Below are 21,727 nucleotides of genomic sequence, written 5' to 3'. Positions count from 1 at the left end.
CTGGGATGCCATGAAAGCATATCTGAGGGGTCAAATAATCTCTTACACAGCAAATCTCAACAGAAGATCCCGTGCAGATCGATTAGACCTCATTAACCAGATTAAAGATTTGGATCAAATATATGCCCAAACTAAGAACCCTGAATTATACAAGAAGCGCGTTGAACTCCAAACTAAATTTAACCTTCTGTCCACTCAACCTGTCGAACGCCAACTTCTCGAAAGCAAGAGTCGCTTTTACATTCATGGGGATAAGTCTGGTAAATTCCTAGCCAATCAGCTGAGGCGTTCCAAAGCCAAACAACATATTACAAAGATCCGGAATGAGAACGGAGACTTTACATCGGATCATTTAGAAATTAATGACGCATTTAAAAATTTTTATTCTCGGCTTTATTCCTCTGAATCTCTGAATGACAATATCTCTGTTGATCAATTTTTACAGAATCTGAATATCCCCTCACTTTCATCTGATTTCAAAGCCAAACTCAATGCGCCTATATCATCAGAAGAAATATCTTTTGCAATTTCTGCACTGTCCTCAGGGAAATCTCCTGGACCTGATGGGTTCCCTGTAGAATTTTATAAGTCATTCTCTTCACTTCTTTCTCTTCAGTTACTTTCAGTATTATCTGACTCGTTTAATTACGGCAAATTGCCACCCTCTTTCAATGAGGCATCTATTATTCTTCTTTTAAAAAAGAGCAAAGACCCAACAGAGTGTTCCTCGTACAGGCCGATCTCTCTGCTCAATGTTGATGTAAAGATCTTAGCTAAAGTTTTGGCTCATAGATTAGAAACCGTTATTCCCTCCATTATCTCTGATGACCAAACAGGCTTTATTAAAAACCATCTCCCTTTTTTTAACATTCGGCGTCTATTTAATATCTTATACTCAGCTCCAACTGGGATTCCTGAATGTGTCATTTCCCTCAATGCGGAGAAAGCATTTGATTGTATAGAGTGGAACTACCTTTTTGAAGTCTTAGAAAAATTAGACCTCGGCCAAAGTTTCATCTCTTGGATCCAATTGCTGTACCTGTGTCCTACTGCTTCTGTTTTAACTACCGTAGATGCCAGATTATAAGCCGCTACTTTTTCCCCACGCTTTGAACAGCTTTGAACACTGTGGCTTTTACTACGGTGCGGCTAATGCATGGTTTTTTTTCATGCCGCCAAAAACATTTTGCCTCGTAACAGTAGACCAATAAAATTGATGAGTAGTTCACAGAGGTCCAATGAAATTGTACGATAAATCAAGCGCACTTTCACAATTAAATTATTGTAAATCAGTCATTTGTACTCACCCTCATCAACATGGAAAACACTCGAAGAAAAGCATTGTGCTGCCTTTATGGCAGTTATTTAGTTTATAATATTTTCGCTTAGTAATTCATTTGTTAGTAATTTCTAGTTAAAGTTAGAAGTGTTTTAACTATATTTGTTTTCTGTACTACATCCCGGGATGCTATGACGTCACATCCGGTTTCGCCGTGACTTGTGGGAAATACCGGTTTGCGATAAACAGGAAGGTGGGGGCGAGCGGCATTAGACCCGCGCGAGAACGCTGCTTTTAAGTTAAAGGCGATCAATAACTTTTCCTGGTAGGCTGCAGTATATATATTTTTTTACCAGTCGTTAGGAGATATTGGAATGTTGTTTGTGCACTGTTCAGTAAAAAAGTATATGCAACGTAATTTGTGTGTTACCGATACGTATGTATATTTAAAAATAGCCGTATTACAGGCACGGTTCAAAAAAAAGCATTTGCAATATGTATTTGTTTATGTTACCATACGGATTTAATTAAAAGTTAAAAAATCCTCACGTGTAATATCTTTCTGTGTAAATATCTCATATTACAACGTGGGACACCTGCGGCCTAAAATCCGGTGCGGCTTGTACAAGTACAAAATTGATTTTCTTTCTAAAATTAGAGCCTGCGGCTTTTAATTAGGTGCGCTCTGTAGTACGGAATCTATGGTAATTTTCAGAAATCCCAAGTATTTAATCTCAAACGTGGCACCCGTCAGGGATGCCCCTTAAGTCCCTTTCTCTTTGATTTGGCTATAGAACCTCTGGCGATAGCATTTCGAAACTGTCCTGAATTGACCGGAATTTGGAGAGGGGGTGTTGAGCATAAAGTTTCTCTCTATGCTGATGACTTATTACTCTTTCTCTCAAATCCGTCTACATCCTTACCTCTAATGTTTTCACTTCTTGACCAGTTTAGCCAGATCTCTGGCTATAAACTTAATTTACATAAGAGTGAACTTTTCCCAATTAATAAAGAAGCACAAGAACTAACATTTCGTGATCTCCCTTTTAAAGTAGTCCATAACCAATTTACTTATCTTGGAATTACAGTCACAAGGAAGTTTAAAGATCTCTTTCGTGAAAACTTTGCCAATCTTTCATATGCTATAAAACAGAGTCTGGTACAATGGTCACCTCTACCTATGTCTTTGGTAGGTCGTATTAATGTTGTTAAAATGTATGTTCTCCCCAAATTTTTATACTTATTTCAATCTATCCCAATTTTTATTCCTAAATCTTTTTTTGATTCCTTAGACTCTATTATTTTGTCATATCTGTGGCAGAATAAGCGCTCTAGAATTAATAAAATCCACCTCCAAAAATCTAAAAAAGAGGGTGGCATGGCTTTACCTAACTTTCGCTTATATTATTGGGCAGCTAATATACGTTGCGCTGCCTTCTGGTCTTTCTTCCACGGCCAACCCGAGTGCCCTAACTGGGTGGCAATGGAGTTGAGCTCCACTAAAGAATTATCTATCTCTGCACTTCTTGGCTCTGCACTCCCTAGTAGTCTGCCCAGATCAATAGCCAATCCTCTTGTTAGACACACTTTGCGTATATGGGCTCAGTTCAGGAAATGCTATGGTTTCCAGGAGTTTTCCGTTTCCAGCCCTGTCGCACATAATCACCTTTTTTTACTTACTACGTACGATTCAGCATTCCATGTTTGGTATAGGAAGGGCATTAGACATTTTGAAGATCTTTTCATTGATAATCGCTTCGCTTCTTTTCAGCAGCTCTCTGTTAAGTTCAACCTGCCTAACGCTCATTTTTTCAGATATCTCCAAATCCGACACTTTATTGCTCCTTTAATTCCTAACTTTCCTGAAATGCCTGCGAAAAATGCTATGGACCTATTTCTTTCCATTAATCCACTAGGTAAAGGTTTAATATCAATTATCCGAGATAAACTAGCAGCCTTACGACGGGCCCCTGTGGATAAAATTAAAATGGCCTGGGAGCAGGATTTAAATATCTCCTTATCCGAGGAGAGCTGGGACTCAGTTCTCAAATCGGTTAACTCAACCTCTCTTTGTGCTCGCCATTGCCTTTTACAGTTTAAGATTGTTCATAGAGCCCATATGTCTAAATCTAAACTATTTCGATTCTACCCTGGCATTAGTCCGCTCTGTGATAAATGCAAGAGGGGCGTGGCCTCTCTCATCCATATGTACTGGTTCTGTCCTAGCTTGGAGAAATTCTGGAAAGATGTCTTCACAACGTTATCGTGTATTCTGAATCAGCACCTAGAACCAAACCCCTTAATTGCTCTGTTCGGTTTTTGGGGCGAGACAGATTTATGTCTGGGTCCGACCAAATGCCGAATACTATCCTTTGCCTCTCTCCTGGCTAGACGCTTGATCCTCCTTAGATGGAGAGATGTTGCCCCGCCCACTCATGCGCAATGGCTTAACGACATTATGGCCTGCTTGGACCTCGAAAAAATTCATTATTCAGTTCTTAATTCGGATCTAAAGTTCCATAAGGTCTGGGGACCTTTTATCGAGTACTTTCATAACCTTCCTCTTGACTAGGGTTTTTTTTTCTTTTTTTTTCTTCTTTTCGGTCCCTTGCTTTCAGCTCCCTTTTTCTTCTGGTAGTAGGCAGTATTATCCTCTGTTGCTAAGTGTATTCACAGTCTGGGAGTTTGACTGTCCTGACTTATACTCTTTATACTGTGTGGTGGTTGGTCTGGAGTTGTTGTTGTTTTTTTCTTGTGTTGTGGGGCTTGGGGAGGACACTAAGCTTACTTTTTAAAAAAAATGGTAAGTGTAGATATGGTAGGGACAGTGAGAGAGGTCGAAATAACTCCCCAACCACACATGCCCGTGCTGGGAAAGGAAAGAGGCCAGCAGAAAGAGAAAAGGTTAGATGAGTTGCCGTCTATTCTGTGGTCACAGCATGACACGGACATAGGGAAAATAAAAACAGCTAGTCCGGTGGAAATAAGGCTGAAAAGGGGAGCAATTCCACCCAGGAGACCACAATACCCTCTAAGACCAGAAGCAGAAGAGGGAATAGCATCAACAGTGCAGGGGTTGCTTGAAATAGGAGTGCTTAAAAGAACAAACAGTCTATGCAATACCCAGTTGCTGCCGGTCTTAAAAGCAGATAAATCTAAGTGGAGATTGGTGCATGATTTGCGAGTGGTAAATGATGTGGTAGAGGACTGGCCAGCGGTAGTCCCCAACCCACACAAGCTTTTGACTAATGTTCCACCAGAAGCAAGTTACTTTTCAGTGATTGATTTGTGTTTGGCTTTCTTCAGCATTCCTCTAGCCGATCAGTGTCAGTATTTGTTTGCATTTACTTACAGAGGTGCTCAGTATACCTATACCAGAATGCCGCAAGGATTTAAACATTCACCACACGTTTTTAATCAGGTATTGAAGGCAGACCTAGAGGGCATACCATTGAAAAGTACATTGTTACAGTATGTGGATGACCTGTTGATTTGCTCCCACAGTAAGGAACAGTGTGAGCAGGACACTATAACTCTGTTAGAGAAACTAGCGCGCGGAGGACATAAAGTATCCAAAAAGAAACTGCAATTTTGCACGCAGCAAGTGGAATACTTAGGCAGGGTAATATCCAAGGGAGTGAAGGCGATAGCACCAGATCAGATTGAGGCAATAACTAAGGCCCCCAAACCCCAGACTGTAGGGCAGATGATGACGTTTTTAGGAATGGCAGGGTACAGCTCAGATTGGATAGGAGAATATGCTGAGATTGTGGCACCTTTGAGAAAGATAATGAAAGAAGCAGGACATACAAATTTGAAGAACGGCTTACAGTGGAATGGAGAGGCGGAGATAGCTTTCAATACTATTAAGCAGGAATTGCAGTCAGCACCAGCATTAGCTTTGCCTGACTACGAGAAGGTTTTTCATTTGTATGTATCCAACCGACAGGAGGGTTATGTCACAGTGGTTCTAACACAGGAGACAGGCACAGGAAAAGCAAAGCAGCCGATAGCATACTACAGTACGAGACTAGATGAGGTGGCTCAGGGGTACCCACCCTGTTATCAGGGATTGACGGCGCTGTACTATGCATATGAAAAGGCATCATCTGTAACCCTGGGCTATCCCGTAACTCTGTACACACACCACAAAGTAGCAGAATTGCTGGAAAGAGGGAAATTTGTGCTGACGCCAGCCAGGATAGCAGCGTATCAGATGCTAGTGAAATTTCCTGACATAACTATACAGAGATGCACTACCAGTAATATAGCCGATTTTGTCCCTTTAGACTATGAAGGAGAACCCCATGATTGTGTAGGGAAGACGATGGCATTTGCCAAATTGAGAGCAGATTTAGGGTCAGAACCACTAGAGAATACAGATAAAAAGGTTCTGTTCGTAGATGGCTCTTGTTATAGGGATTATGATGGAAATCACACAGGGTTCTCAGTAGTGCAGCAGGATCAGTCGAGCTATAAGATTATTAGGATGGAGCCATGTCCCCAACCGTGTTCCGCCCAACTAACGGAACTCAAAGCCCTGACAGCTGCATGTGAAATGATGGAAGGTGAGAAAGTAGATATCTATACTGATTCGGCATATGCTCATGGAGTATGCCATTTGTTCAGGGCAGTGTGGAAGCAGAGAGGTTTTTAAAAAAGTAATGGAGATCCCATACAACATTGTCAGCAAATTCTAGACTTAATAAAAGCCATAATGAAACCTAAAGCATTGGCTATAGTAAAATGCCAGGCACATAAAAAGGGAAATGATGTAATAATAACAAAGGGAAATCAAGCTGCAGACGAGGCAGCCAGAAAAGCGTCTGGGTGTACATCAGCTGTCATTGCCCCCCAGATAAGCCTAACTCCAGAACCTGGGGTAGAGGACCTAATTGAAATACAAGGTAAGGCAACTTTGGCAGAACAGACAATGTGGAGACGAAAGGGGGCCAAGCAGAACCCGGAAGGCTCGTGGAGCACGGAAGACGGTTTGTTGGTAGCGCCCACCCCTCTACTGACGTTTCTGATTTCAGAAGCGCATGGGATGGACCATTGTGCAAGGGGGGAAGTGATAAAGAAAATAAAGAAGGATGGTTTTTGGTCACCTTATTTACAGGCTTCAGTGGACTTTGTCTTGTCACAGTGCGAGGTATGCGCACAAAATAATGTTCGGAAGGGAATTACAACCCCAATAGGTCACATTCCTGTACCTGAAGGACCATTTAAACATCTAGTGATTGATTACGTAGACATGATAAAGACAGTGAGAGGGAAAAGATACATGCTGGTAGTAATTGATCGATTTAGCAGATGGGTGGAGGCGGTACCTTCAAGAGATCAAGGGGCAAAGACAGTGGTAAAATTCCTGACAAATGAAGTGATCCCAAGGTTTGGAATACCTACAGAAGTTAGCTCAGATAATGGTTCAGCTTTTATTTAGAAAGTGGTCAAACTGGTACTACAGGCGCTGAGGATAAAGCAAAGATTTGGATGTGTATACCACCCTCAGTCACAGGGCATGGTAGAGAGAATTAATGGAACCCTGAAAGCCAAACTAAACAAAATTTGTGCAGATACTAAACTTAATTGGGTCGATGCTTTACCGTTAGCATTGATGAGTTACCGCATGCAAACTAATCGAATGACATGCCTGACACCGCATGAGATGCTCACTGGGAAGCTATCATACCTGTGATAGGGGTAAGCAAAAATGTTGAATGGATAAACTATATATACTACAATCAACAGAGATTCATCAACTACACCGATGATGCACTGGAGGCCTTAGGGCAACAGCTGGATGCAACTAGCAGGGTGGTGTGGCAAAACAGACAGGTAACCGATTGGCTTTTGGCAGAAAAAGGGGGTGTGTGTGTAAATTTTGGAGAACTGCTGCACTTTCATACCGAACAATACTAGCCCAGAAGGGTCTTTCACCAGAGCAATGAATAAGTTAAAGAATCTGCGGACGGAGGTCAAACAGAATGCAGGGTTCGGACATCAGTTCTTTGATTGGTTAGAAAGTAGACTCAGAGGATGGGGAGCATGGCTGACTAAAATAGCAATAACTGTCAGTATTATATTGTTGAGCTGTGCGTTTGTGCTGTGCTGTTTTCTTCCTTGTCTCAAATCTCGTAGTGCGTGCTGCAACCAAACAATTTCCAATGCTCATGGCAATTACTGAAGCAAGCTTAGTGGAGAAAGAAACACCGAAAATGTATCGTTACAGCCTACAACATCTGCAGGATGAACAAGAGCAAAACGACAGTGTGGGAGTAGATTGTAAGGGCTGATGAGTCTTTTTCCCTGTCTCAGATACAGAGGGACAGGTTTTTGGCTCAGCGGCCCAGGGTAACAGGGAGAGAATACTTTGAGGTCTTGGCGCAGAAAATTATAGATTAACCCGAGATTTGGGAATAAGTGCTTGAGTTTATTGGGGCTTTTGTGCGCAGACTCTTAGTCTTTTCTCTGGGTCTCAAAGGGGGGATATATTGGAGTATAAAAGTATAAATCCTAAGACTACTATTTGCTATGCATGTACCCAATTTAGTAGGAGAATGAAATCCTAAAAATTTAGAAGACAATGGTATGTTAATGAGAGGTAGCTAAGAGATGCAGATTAGAACATGATTAAGTCAATTGGTAGAAACAATGGTGGCAAGATGTACGTGTGGTACGTGTGATACACAACTATAGACCAATTACATATGCTAATGCAACTGGACCAGGAGATTGCTATAAAGAATGCTGTGTCCGAGGATCGGTGGGCAATCAGCGACTAGCTCAATGACTGTCTCAGCTTTGATTTGCAAATTAAAGTTTAACCTTTCTTGAAGAATCTTCTGCGTCTCTTGGTCATTTGTGAGGCACGAGAAACCACGACACGCTCTATCAGTGAGGCCTGTCAGAAGTTTAGAGGTACATAGTAGGCAAGATAGAAAATGGATATCTTTTCCCCAGGTTTGAATGTCTAACACTAGAGGCCATGAATTTAAGGTGAGAGGAGGAAAGTTGAAAGAAGATTCGTGGGACATTTTTTCCACAAGGAATGGTGAAATGGCAGGAGAGAGATGCACGACGGACTCACTGAGATATCGGGAAGCAACACTGCATATGGAGACAGAGAAACTGAGTGACGAGAGATAGCGAGGAGAGATTTTAGATGAGGTGAGAGACTGTTGTTTAAGGTATGGAGAGAGGAGAGACTGGAGACAAACTAAGGAAATTTAGGAAGCAGGGAGGATTATTTCTGTTGCAGGAGAACACTAACCGTACAGTTGTTCAATCCCATAGATGTCATCTTGAGGTAGTTGATAATTCTGTACATCTCCGGCAGGACCCTGGTAGTAAGGCTGCATTATCGATTGTCCAGCAGAGGAGTGGCCGAGGCCAATTGCGTGTCCAAACTCGTGGATGGCAACAGCAAACAGGTCTGTACCACTTTTACCTGGGTTACAAGGACCGAGGGATACACAAATCAGACTGGAGGTTTCACCCTGAATCAGTGCAACCATCTTCATACCTTCTACATGGGGTCTACGATCCCACAAGGAATTTACTCTTTACCAAGCATCTGTTGTTATATGTTGGAAGAAATCAAATAGGTAGACAATCGTACACAGGTGGACAGGGTGGTTGAGGAGAGGTTCGGGACCCTGTCCTTCATCCGTCAGGGAATTGAGCAACACAAACTGGGATCACCACCTGTACGGTTGTTGGCGAGGCTGCACCGTGTGCACAGTTTTGGCCGCCGTCTTACAGAACAGCTGGAAAGCGTGCGATGAAGATTTATGGGAATGCTGCCCGAGTTACGAGGAGAGGTTGTGAATGTCAGAGATGGAGGGGCAAACTTATTGATGTGTATACAATCGCGAGGGGCACAGATAGGGTGAATGCGCACAGACATTCTCCCAGGGGGAGAGAAACAAAAATCTAAAGGTCCTAAGTTTAAGGTGAGTGGCGAAAAATTTAAAATGGACCTGGGCGAAACTTATTTACCCAGGTATATCATCAACCTGTAAAAGACACTTGGACAGGTAAATGGATAGGAAAGGTTTAGAGTGAACTGCAGGCCTAGATGGGAAGAATGGCCAGTATTGAAGAGTTGGGCCGAAAGGCCTGTGTCTGTGCTGTATGACTCATTGACTCCAAATGTTAAATTAAGGTATTGTCCTCCCTGCCCACTGTACATCCCATATGCCACGATGGCTACCAGTCCTGGTAGTTCCACACCCCACAGTGAATGTAACACAACCCCTGTCCAGGGAGACCTGGATGGATCCTCCCAACTCCCACTCATCCCAGAAGTGACCCACTGCCCAGAACTGGGAATGGCCGTCCTGGCTGAGCCCGAGTAGACAGACCAGGAAACTCCCCATCAGATCCGCCCTTCCTTTTCACTGAGACCAAATGCCAGTCAAATCCCGAGAAGCGGCCTCTTCAAGGGCTCAAAGAGCAGAGACAGCTTCTCATCGGCTTTGGTAGGTGGGTCCGCCTAGGCTCACGAAACTACAGCGGACAGAATGTCCGTAGCTAACTCAGAAAGTGGGAGGTCTCCCATCATGGCCCCCTTCCTCACCAGGTACCTGAACAGAATCATCACATGTCCGGACTCACGCAGGAAGCCATTTCCTGTACGCTGTGGAATTCCCGAGCAAGCTTAGGTCCCGAGCAGGGCAAGCTGGAGAACGGGCTGACCAAGGGGCAGTTAGTACAGCTGGTTGACTTCATACCCTTATACCCACATTACAGGTGGGCTTCCCAAAGTGGACACCCTCACCATTCACATCCTTCCCACAAGTCAGAGCCATCCCCTCCACCGGCTGGGGGCAGCATCACAGGAGGCGACCGTGCCCTCGCACGGCCAATGCTTGCTGTGGGAGTCGCCTGTCACTTTGAAGGCAGCTCCCCCGCCAGAGAGAAAAGAAATCTCCCGAGGGCACGCCCCGGGGGTGGGGGAGATTTACGTCACAGGTATCTGTAAGAGAGTGAGTCACAGCTTAGTGACGGACACAGACGGACCTGTCACATTCCAGGAAAATCGCAACCTCCTGCTGCAGGGAAATCAACAAACCTCCTCTGGATCTTGGTGGCAAAAGCCAGGTAGACGTCGTGGAGGCCGGCAACTGGTTTAAGACACCTGACGGAAGTACACAGCATGGTCCTGTCCAAAACTCCAGCCAAGTGCTGACTTTTGTCCACAACCCTTGCCAACTCTCCAACCCAGCCTCACGGACTTCCTCAGCAGATACCCAGGTAGATCAGTGGTAGGGAAGTCATGGAGTCATACATCACCAAAGCAAGCTCATCCATGCCTGTCCAGGCTTCATCTGACACCTCATTCCATATAAGCACCACCAGCTTCCTACTAAAGATGTTTCCTCTCTCCTTAATCCTCTGCCCTCAATCAGAGGAAAAGGTTCAGAGGGTCAGGACTGTTCAACGCTTGGGAAGGTAAGGGTTAGGTCAAAGAAAGTCAGAATGGCTTTTACTTTTCCACTGGGAGTCCCATACTGATCAATTTGATCAAATTTTTCCAAGTAGTAACAAAATACTGCATAATACTCAGCTCAGCCCAGCTGATGCTGATCCAGCTGAACACTTTTATACTAATTGCTGTCAATGACACCGGCAGAGGAAATAATGGTCCTGCAGAGTGGAAGTAGGGGAATTAGGCAGGAGGTTTAAAAGCAGGATGTAACCTCTGGTTTTCTCCTGATGCCTGCCCAGAAGAAGGCGATGGCAAACCACTTCTGTGGAAAAATTTGCCGAGGATAATCACGGTCGAAACCACGACCGCCCACGTCATATGACATGGCACATAACGATGGCTCCTGGTACCACTTGGTCGTGAGGGTATGAATAGACTAGGAAAGGTGAACATGTCTCTGGGGAGCTGCAGGAGGAGAGAGGTCAATGAATGTGTCCCTGAGGATCTGGGAGAGGTGGGAGGTCGACATATGTGTCTCTGAGGTGCTGGGGTAGGAGGGAACAGTTCAGGTTCTTGAATCATTGGGATCGCTCCTGAGGCAGGGCCCAGAGGGCCAGGTTGCACCTGAACTGGAAGGGAACCAGAGCAATGGTTGGTCTGTACAGCTGTATAAAAAAAAAATTAGAGGGAATGTTGATTTGGACAGTTGCACGGATTGGAAAGGTTTAGCAGAATTTAGGCCAAACGCAGGCAAATGTGTATCGAGATGTATGGGAAGGTTATGGGAATGGGAAATGTATAGGAAAGATTTAGCAAGATTTGGGCCAAACACAGGCAAATGGAATTAGCCTAGGTAGCAACTTGGTTAGCACAAACCTGTTCCTGTGTTATATAACTCTATATATGAATCTGCATGGCTGGTCTAAAAAGGTTAGATCCAAGGTAATTAGTTAAAGTGGACTCAAAGTTAGCTGGATACTAGTGGAGAGAGAGTAATGGCAGAGTGTTGCTTTTATACCCAGGATCAGTGCTGTAACTCAGAGACTCTTCCTGCTTGTCATACACATTAACCAGTTAGATATGGATGTCGGAGCCACCGTTAGTAGGTCTGCTGATGACATGATCTTTAGTGGTGGGGACAGGTGGAAATTATTATCGGAATTGATCACCGTGTATGTTGGGCAGGGGGAACTTAATCCAGGTCAGGAAGAGATTATACATTCTGGGCGTTCTAAAAGGGAAGGAGATATCCAATGAATGTGGAATTACTGAGGAGCAGAGGGACCTCTGATAGTGAAAGCACAGGTAGATACGATAACAAGGAAGGCCGTGCCTTCACTATCCAGGCGGAGAACGTTAAAGTAGAGAGACTGTGGTGCAACTTTGGAAAACACCGGGACACGGTGTCCAGTTCTGGTCATCACCGGAAGGGAGTGAGTACGCTGGAGAAGGTGCCGAGGAGAGACACCAGGATGTAGACTGGGATCTGGGATGGAGTGTTTCCATTCTGAGGAAAGGCTGGGTGGACTGACTTAGTTTTCATTGGAGCAGAGGAGCCTGATAGAGGTGAACACAATTATGAGTGGCGCAGAGTGCGTCGACAGAAACCTTTTCCCATGACAGAGTTGTCCAAGATGAGAGAGCGTCGGTTCGATGTGAGAAGGAGGGGGTTTAGAGGAGATCCAAGGCAGTACTGTGGTGAACTACATATACCTGTCTGGGCACACCCCCTCCCCCCCACTGACTGACTACTCCTGTGGCTCCTCCCACAGACCCCTGTATAAAGGCGATTGGAGGCACTGCTCCCCCCTCAGTCTCCAGGATGTTGTGTGATGGTCTCTTGCTGCTGACGGTGCTCTCTCTTCCAGCTAATAAAAGCCTATCTCTCGCCTCACGTCTCCGAGAGTTATTGATGGTGCATCAAGTACCTTATCTGGAATGCACTGCCTGAGCAAGTAGTGGAGGCAGAAACTCTCACAGCATTTGGACGAGCACTTGAATCCCCAAGGCACTGTAGGCTACGGACAAAATATTAGTAAATGGGATTTAATAAGTACTTGATGGTCAGCATGAGCAGGATGGGCAGAAAGGTCTGTTACTATTTCCCACAGAACACCATAGCTATATCTTTGTTTCAATTTGGGTGTTATCCTTTTGTTCCAATACCAGTAGCTTCAGCCTTGACACTTTCATTTTGCATCCTCTCACAAATCTCCCCTATGTTCTTGTCACCCGGCCACCCTGCAACGGGCAGGGTCTGTTCCCCCGCCTCTCCCATACTGATGAAGGCTGCTTGAACTGAAAAGCCGGCTCAGGTTCCCTGCGCTCCGAGACCACTTGACCAGCTGGGCACTTCCACTATCCTCCCTGATCATTTGTGACCTCTGGCATCTGGTCCAACTCTGGAGTTGCCTCGCAGAATCTCCTATCTCCTTCGGCACAATGGCGGTCAGCCGTGCCTGATGAAGCGCGTACCAGGACGATACAAAGAGGATGTGCTGGATTTTTAATCAACACAGTCCTCACTCAGAATAGAGGGGCGCCCTTTTAGAACGGAGATGAGGAGGAATTTCAGAGAATGGCGTATCTGTGCAATTCATTGCCACAGACGGCTGTGGTGGCCAAGTCTTTACGTATACCAAAGGCAGAGGTTGATAGATTCTTGATCAGTCAGGGCCTGAAGGGCTACAGGGAGGAGGAAGGAGAGTGGGGCTGAGGGGAAAAAATGTATCAGCCACGGTGGAACGGCAGAGCACACTCGATGGGCTAAATGGCCTAATTCTGCTCCTAGGTCTTAAAGTCTTCTGTAGTGAAAGGACCTGGCCACTCTGCTTCAGTTCCTAGCCCCTTCAGGTAGTTGGACCTGGTGATGAAGGAGACATCGGATTAACGGCTTACAGAAACCTATTCTACATGTAGCATGTGCTTTGGTTTCCTACAGAGTGTTTGATGGGACAACGAGGCCGGGATTCCCAACCCGGGATCCATGGACCCCTCGGATGATGGGAACCCCTGGCTTAGAGTTTTTCTGACTGGGCACTGAGGTACGGACTGCCCTCTGTGCACGTGCGCACGCTGGGACGATACTTACTGTTGTAGGTCCAGTCCTCGTCTTCGTCAAAGTGCGTATCTCCGGATATCGGATAATCCCCCGGGAAGAAGGCGTGCGCCAAGGTGCCCCCCGCTCCGTCAAACGGGTATCCGTCACCGTGCTGAGATCTCCCAAACTCAATGAGAATGTCTACATCCCCGCTCGACTGTCGGAACTCCAAAGGCGAGACATTGCTCCACACCCGGAAGGCATGGTATAGCAAATTAGTGACTGTGTTCTGATTCATGAAAGCAGCTGCCTGTGGATACTTATTGACCCTGTGGGAGAGAGGAGGAAGAGTTGGGATAGGCAATTTTAAAGGCAGGAGCAGTGACTTGGTGATGCACACACAGGACAAAGTGGCATAAATGAATTGAGAAGTAGCTGTTTTCACCCAACTAGCTGCGTTTAATTTACTCAAAATGCCAGAGGAACATAGCCGATCAAGCGGCATCTATGGATAAGAGTAAAGAATCGATATTTTGGGCCGACACCCTTCATCAGAACCAGTAAGGAAGGGGGAAGATGCCAGATGGGGAGAGGGGCAAAGAGCACAAGCCAGAAGGTGTTGTAGCCCGGGGAAAAGTACACACTCAGGACAACTTCTTTTTCGGGTTTTAATTCCTTTATCTGTTTTAGATGTTTAAGTGCCAGAAGAGGATCTTAAAACAAAACGAACGACTTTACAATCAGGTCCCGCCGTTACAATCTCCATTTAACCTTCGGTCCACACACTTGTGTATCGACCAATTGCGTATGCGGTATAAAAATACAAAGAAAATCGCACAAAACTAATACGGTAGTGGCAATTCCACTCGGCCGGTGAGGAACTTTACTCGACAGCGTCGAGTTCTTTACTCGTGAAAATCTTTCCTCACCCAGCCCAGTAGCTCTGGGGGAACTTGATTCCAACGCCCCACCAGCTTCGGCAACAGAAAGCAAAATGGTCCCCCCGCTATCCCGCGTGTGCGTAATCGCCACTTAAAGGCGCAGACAACCATTCCGGCATTACCCGGATGAGTGCCTGAGGACACTTAACGATACGGAATAAGATTCGACAGTCACCCGGTGACAGGTGAAGCCAGGTGGGTGGGGAAGGGGGGGATGAAGTAAGAAGCTGGGAGGTTCAAAGTTCATATATGTCACCATATTCAACCCTGAGATTCATTTTTTTGCAGGCATACTCAATAAATCTCAAGAACCATAATAGAATCCATGAAAGACCGTACCAACAGGGCGGACAACCAGTGTGCAAAAGACAAAAAGAAAAAAAAAATCAAAGAATAATCATTATAAATATATAAGCAATAAATGTTGAGGACGTGAGGTGAAGAGTCCTTGAAAGTGCTGGGGCAAGTGAAGTTGAATGAAGTTATTCCCATTAGTTCAAGAGTCTGATGGTTGAGGGGTAATAACTGTTCCTGAACCTGGTGGTGCGAGTCCTGAGCCTCCTGTACCTTCTTCCTGATGGCAACAGTGAGAAGAGAGCATGGCCTGGATGATGGGTGCTGCTTTCCTGTGATAGGGCTCCTTGTAGATGTGATCAATGGCGGGGAGGGCTTTACCCGTGACGGGCTGGGCCGTATCCACTACAGTTTGTAGGATTTTCTGCTCAGGTAAAGGGCTGGAGAAGAAGGAATCCAACAGGAGAGGAGAGTGGACCACGGGAGAAAGGGAAGGAGGAGGGGCACCAAGGGGAAGTTATAGGCAGGTGAGGTGAAGAGTTAAAAAGGAGGCCAGAGTGGGAAATGAAGAAAAAGGAAGGAGAAGGAGGAGGAAAGTATTACCGGAAGGAGAAATCGATGTTCATGCCATCAGGTTGGAGGCTACCTAAAGGTGTTGCTCCAATGATCTTGTGTTTAAATTTGGGCTTCTACGGAGGAGGATTGAGAGCAGATGTGAGGGAATGATGTGGTGGCAGAGCAGAGCAAGCGATGTAGAGGATCGGGAGGCGTGGATAAACCAGAAAGCAGTCAAGGTTGGGGTAGCTTTAACAGAAGAGTTGAGGTCTTGAGGGCTTTTGCCACGGTTGGCTTTGTACTGTTTCAAAGAAAAATTCTCAACTTGAGTTTGGTGAGTCGCTGCATGTCTTCCGGTTGGTGTTAAACATCACGGATACAGGCATTCTGTCAGCGCTGTCTACAGAGGCAGCCTAAGCTGGATCCATTTCCCCTCCTCTGTCCTGTATTCCTCCAAACATTTCCCGTCCGTGTAATCATCTAAATGCCGTCACTTCACCTGCCTTAACCACTTCCTCTAGCACCTCGCTCCATATTTTCACACCATCCTCTGTGTGAAGAAGTTGCCTCCTCAGGTCTATTTTAAGTCCTCTCATTCTCACCTTAAACCTACTGTCTGTGTCTAGTTTTGGCTTTCTCTAGAAAACGATTGCGTCCATCCACCACATCTACGCCCCTCATGACCATGTAGACTTCTATAAGGCCACCCATGAGTTTCCTATGCTCCAGGCCTAGCCTGTCCAGACTCTCCTTATAACTCAGTCCTAAGTTCGAACAACATCCTTGAAAATCTTCTTTGCACCCTTTTCAGTTTCTCTCCTATAACAGGGTTACCAAAACTGTGCACCGTAGTTCATATGCAGCCTCACCAGGGCCTTAGTTTTGCAGTATTCTACAGTACTGTGCCGAAGAATCAGGCTCCCTTCCATATACTTGTGCCCAAGGCCTTTGTACAGTACTGTCATCATTTTATGCTTTGCACTGTACTGCTCCTGCAAACAAAAGCAAATTTCGCGACAAGTGAGTGAAGATAAACCTGATTCTGATATGGGTCTCTGTTGTGGACTGAGAGTGGGAAGGGGGCAGGGAGAGGGGAATCACGGTTGTGAAGAGGGGCAGGAAGTAGGAAGCATCAGAGAGACATTCTGTAATGATCAATAAACCAACTGTTTGGAATCAAATGACTTCCCCTGGTCTCTCAGGGCTGGGTGTGTCTGCACCCGCACCAATTCCCCCCCCCCCACCCCACTCCACCCCCGGAATTCCCTCTCTGCCACCTGTGGCACAGCCCTCCCGAGGCACTCCACCCTCGCCATTCCCAACAGTCTTTGCTCCTACCAGATTTACAAACTCCCTCTCTGTCCCATGTTGACAAATACAGCACTGAACAAAGGTCTTAGGCACCCTGGCTATATATGTGTGCCTAAGACTTTTGCACAGTTCTGTACGTTTAGGGCTGATGATCTTGGATTCCCAGGTAGGCCCGCTTCCATGGCAACCACAGGGTGGGCGGATCTACTGAGGCCATCCTAATAAGGCCTAATGGCAGCTGTCAGTACCGCAGCAAGGACGGAGGCTGAGGGCCCAGATGTGGTGGCCATCTGTCACCATATGGTACGCCCTGACCTCTCCCTCAGGCTGTGGAGCCTGCTGCCAGAAGCCGGACTCAGTTGTAGGGGAACTGGAGAAAGCATAAGAGGATACAATGTACACAGAGGGGTAGCGGGCAGCAGACAGGCAGAATATGCTGCCTGTGAGAGCTTGTTCTGCACATCTCGAAAAAAACAGAAGAAAATCTATCAGAGCCACTCAGTCCACTGGGGCCACACTGACCGGAAAACAGCTCCCGGCTTTGTCTGGCCATTTGTGTCTGCAGCATTCTGGTCACTGAGCACAGAATGGCACAGCACAGGGAGTGGCCCTTCAGCCCATCATTGTGCCAGAATAAACTAGTCCCCTGTCTGCCTGCATACATCCCTCCAGTCTCCTGCCTGTTCACCTTCCTGACTAAATGTCTATTAAACATAGCTATTGTATCTGCCTCCACCACCTCCTCTCGCAGGCACCCACCCGTGTAACAAAACAAACTCGAACTGCACATATCCTTCAAACTCTGCCCCTCCGTCCCTAAAGCTCTGCCCTCTGGGATTTGGCATTTCCACCGTGGGAGAAAGACTATGCCTGCCCTATCATAATTTCAGACGTTTCTATCTGGTCCCTCTCCACCACTCGAGAGAAAACAATCAAAGTTTGTCCAACCTCCCCTGACAGTTAACACTCGCTAGCTCAGAAAACATCCCACTGAACCTGTACTGCACCTTCTCCTCAGACTTCACATCCTCGTGAAGTTGCTGACGACGCTGAGGATGTTCTACAAGGCTGTGGTGGCCAGTGCTATCATGTTTGCTGTTGTGTGCTGGGGCAGCAGGCTGAGGGTAGCAGACACCAACAGAATCAACAAACTCATTCATAAGGCCAGTGATGTTGTGGAGGTGGAACTGGACTCTCTGACGATGGTGTCTGAAAAGAGGATGCTGGACAATGTCTCCCATCCACTCCATAATGTACTGGTTAGGCACAGGAGTACATTCAGCCAGAGACTCATTCCACAGAGATGTAACACTGAGTGTCATAGGAAGTCATTCCTGCCTGTGGCCAACCCTGAGCCAATAGGCTGGTCCTGGACTTATTTCTACTTGGCATGATTAACTTATTATTATTTAATTATTTATGGGTTTATATTGCTATATTTCTTCACTATTCTTGGTTGGTGCAGCTGTAATGAAAACCAATTTCCCTCAGGATCAATAAAGTATGTCTGTCTGTCTGTCTTCCTGTAATGCAGTGACCAGAACTGCGCATAATACTCCAAACGTGGCGAAACGAAGCTTTATACAGCTACAACATGACTCCCCAGTTGTTGTACTCAATGCCCCAACTGATGAAGGTCAGCGTGTCACGTGGCTTCTTTACCACCCCAACCACAAGTGCCCTCAGTTGCTGCCCGCTACTCGGAAGCAGCGAAGTTGGTGCAGTATTCCCCTGGGATTCTGTTGGACAGTGATAACGCAAGTTACCTCAGGCGTTACTCTCGTCTGATGGAGGGACGGACAACATGGGAGCTGTGTCGCCTCAGTTGTAGCGAGGACTAGGCCTCAAGCCTCAGCCTTGCCTGCTATTGCAGTCCAGGTGAGAAGCGCAAAAGTGCTATAGCGTGGTGAGCTCGGCTGGGGCCTGGCAGGGCTGCTGTCCCGTGTTTGAGCAGTGGAATGACAGGCTGGATTACATGCACCTGTTATTTATTGGAGTAAATATGCTTCTTTGCTCACTATTTTGAATTAGGTTACTCGCTATTTTTGAATGTTTGCTCAATATTTTGAGTTATGTTACTCACTATTTTGAGTTGTTGCTTGCTATTGGTGAATGCTCGCTCGCTATTTTGAGTTATGTTACTCGCTATTTGTGAATGCTCGCTCGCTATTTTGAGTTATGTTACTCGCTATTTGTGAATGCTCGCTCGCTATTTTGAGTAGCAAGTGGGCCAAGCCAGTCTTGGATCCAATCCACCAAGTCACCAGGTAACTTAGTCCACCGGATTATCCAACCATGAGGGACCCAGTCAAACGCTTTCCACTTGCGTCATTCTTGCCGCCTCCCGTAAGGAGTTTCTACATTCTCCCTGTGACTGTGTGGATTTCCTCCGGATGCTCCGGTTTCCTCCCACAGTCCAAAGACGTACCGGTTGATAGGTTAGTTGGTCATTGGAAATAGTCCTGTGATTAGGAGGGCGCAGCTTGAAGGGCTACTCTCTATCTCAATAAATAACAAGTAAGTATATCAAATGCAGACAGGGGCCACCTCCCTAACCTCATCAATCATCTCCATCAGATTTGTAAGAGGTGGCCCTGACCTTTATACATCTGCCTAAGGTGCCTAATTCAAGGGGTTCAATTCGCACCTCTGTCTGTAGTCTCTGTTCTCCCTGTGACTGCCTAGATCTCCTCCAGGTGCTCTGGATTCCTCCCACATTCCCAAGTTGTATGGCCAGGGTTAATAAGTTGTGAGCACGTTATAGAGGCTGCTTCCAGCGTGTGTTGGAACTGTGTTGGGCCTGTGTTGGGACTGTGTTGGAACTGTGTTGGGACTGTGTTGGGCCTGTGTTGGAACTGTGTTGGCCACTGACTCAAATGTTTCACACTTGTTATAGTTACATGTGACAAATAAAACTGATCTTGACTTTGAGTTCCTCTTCCCATAAACAGAGACACTCGAAATTTCATAATTACTTACTGTAAGTTCAAAACACCTGGAGGTTATGTTGCAACTTTACAGAACTCTGGTGTGGCCACATCTGGAGTGTTGTCTACAGTGGTGAACTACACATACCTGTCTGGACACGCCCCCCTGCTGACTCCTCCCACAGACCCCTGTATGAAGGCGGTTGGAGGCACTGCTCCCCCCTCAGTCTCCAGGATGTTGTGGGGTTGTTTCTTGCAGCTAATGAAAGCCTGTCGTTTGCCTCCCGTCTCTGAGAGTTATTGATGGTGCATCATGTACAGTTCTGGTCGACCCACTATAGGAAGGATGTTGAGCTTTGGAGAGGGTGCAGAAGAAATGCTGCCTGGCTTAGAGGGCACGTGCTATCACGAGAGGCTGGATGAATGTGGGTAGTTTTCTCTGGAGCGTTGGAGAATAAAGAGAGATCTGATAGAGGTTTATAAGATTATGAGAGGCATAGACAGAGTGGACAGAGAGTATCTGTTTCCCAGGGTTCAAATATCTAATACCAGAGGGCATGTTTTGAAGGTGAGAGGGGGTAGGTTCACAGGGGGGGGGGTGTGAGGGGTGAGGTTTTCACTCAGAGTGGTGGGTGCCTGGAATGGAGGCAGAGGCAAATACATTAGAGGCTTCTAAGAGATGTTTGGATAGGCACACAGATGTGAGGGAAATGGAGGGATATGGACATGGTGCAGGTAAGAGGGATGAGTGTTTGGGTATTTTTAGCTGGTTCAGTACGACATTGTGGGCCGAATGGCCTGTTCCTGTGCTGTACTGTTCTATTTGCATACCAGCCTTGGTGACCCACGTATGACCTCCTAAGTCCCCACTGCTCCCCAGAGCTTTGCAAGATCTCACCATCTCTTGGCCTTACTTTCCTATCAAGAATGATAACTTCCCATTCCCCACTGGCCAGTCCTTGAGGCATTTTGAACGGGACCACCCTCGCCCAGCGCTAGGGCAGATCAGTGAACTCCACCCTAAGCCTGCTAGCGGCCCGGCCTTCCTTTCCCCTCGACACCCTTCGTTAGAAAGCTGTTGTGCCCACCTCCAGGTGAGAACCTTCTTCTCCCAGGCGCTTCCAGAGAGCGCGTACCGCCTCCTCCTCCGCCTCCTCCTCCTCATCATCTCCGAGGTGCCGATAATGTCGGGGAGCGAGCACCTCGGTTTCCGCATCATTTCCAGTGTCTTCTGATCTGTTATGGAGATTTAGAGACAGGGTGAAAGTGGAGAAAGAGTATTACGGAGAGACGGAGAGAGACAGACTGAAGCATCAGATTCCCCTGTCTGACACACTTTCCCTGCCTGGCTGAGGGAGACTTTAGCTCAAAAATGAACTGTATTTGTAATAAAATATATACACAAGCAAAATCAATGGGATAAAAAACTTTTTTTTACATTCTTAGTATCATTTGGTCAAACTATAGCCCCCCCCACACCCTTTTGTTGTTCGAGGGGCTTCCCCAACCAGCTGATCTCCTCTACGTGCGGTTACGGAAGAACTGTCGTCCTTCCCCTCCGAGTCTTTCCGCTGGCTGCACTGAGCTTCAGTGTACGTGCCAGGCAAGAGCATTCCTCTACAGCAGGGGTTCCCAACCCTTCTTATGCCATGGACCCCTACCATTAACCGAGAAGTCCGTGGACCCCAGGCTGGAACCCCTGCTCTACGTGCTGGTAGACCATCAAGTTTCGGGCCGACCAAAGAGCGTCTTTGACCGAGTTGATGATCTGCCGGCAGCACCGGATGTTGGTCTCGGTGTGCGTCCCCGGGAACAGCCCGTAGATTGGAGAGTCCTCTGTTACGCAGCTGCTGGGGATGAACCTCGACACTGCCCCTTCCATCCTCCTCCACACCTTCTCCGCGAACCCACAGTGTGCAAAGAGGTGGGTCACCGACTCCTCCTCAC

At 46.4% G+C, this 21,727-nt stretch overlaps 1 protein-coding gene across 1 annotated transcript in view; it reads right to left on the bottom strand.

Moving 5' to 3' along the window:
- Window positions 1-21,727, bottom strand: part of LOC140719399 (matrix metalloproteinase-25-like) — a 67,076-nt gene that overhangs the window by 29,608 nt on the left and 15,741 nt on the right. The window contains exons 3-5 of the mRNA XM_073034026.1: window positions 20,869-21,016; window positions 13,804-14,081; window positions 8,553-8,729 (exon numbers count right to left, since the gene is read on the bottom strand). Of these exons, the coding sequence (XP_072890127.1) occupies window positions 8,553-8,729; window positions 13,804-14,081; window positions 20,869-21,016 (603 nt within the window). The remainder of the gene's footprint in view (window positions 1-8,552; window positions 8,730-13,803; window positions 14,082-20,868; window positions 21,017-21,727) is intronic.

This window comes from Hemitrygon akajei, chromosome 31, assembly GCF_048418815.1.
Source record: "Hemitrygon akajei chromosome 31, sHemAka1.3, whole genome shotgun sequence".
NCBI classification, from domain to species: Eukaryota; Metazoa; Chordata; class Chondrichthyes; order Myliobatiformes; family Dasyatidae; genus Hemitrygon; species Hemitrygon akajei.
This window is presented reverse-complemented; position numbering and strand designations above follow the sequence as displayed.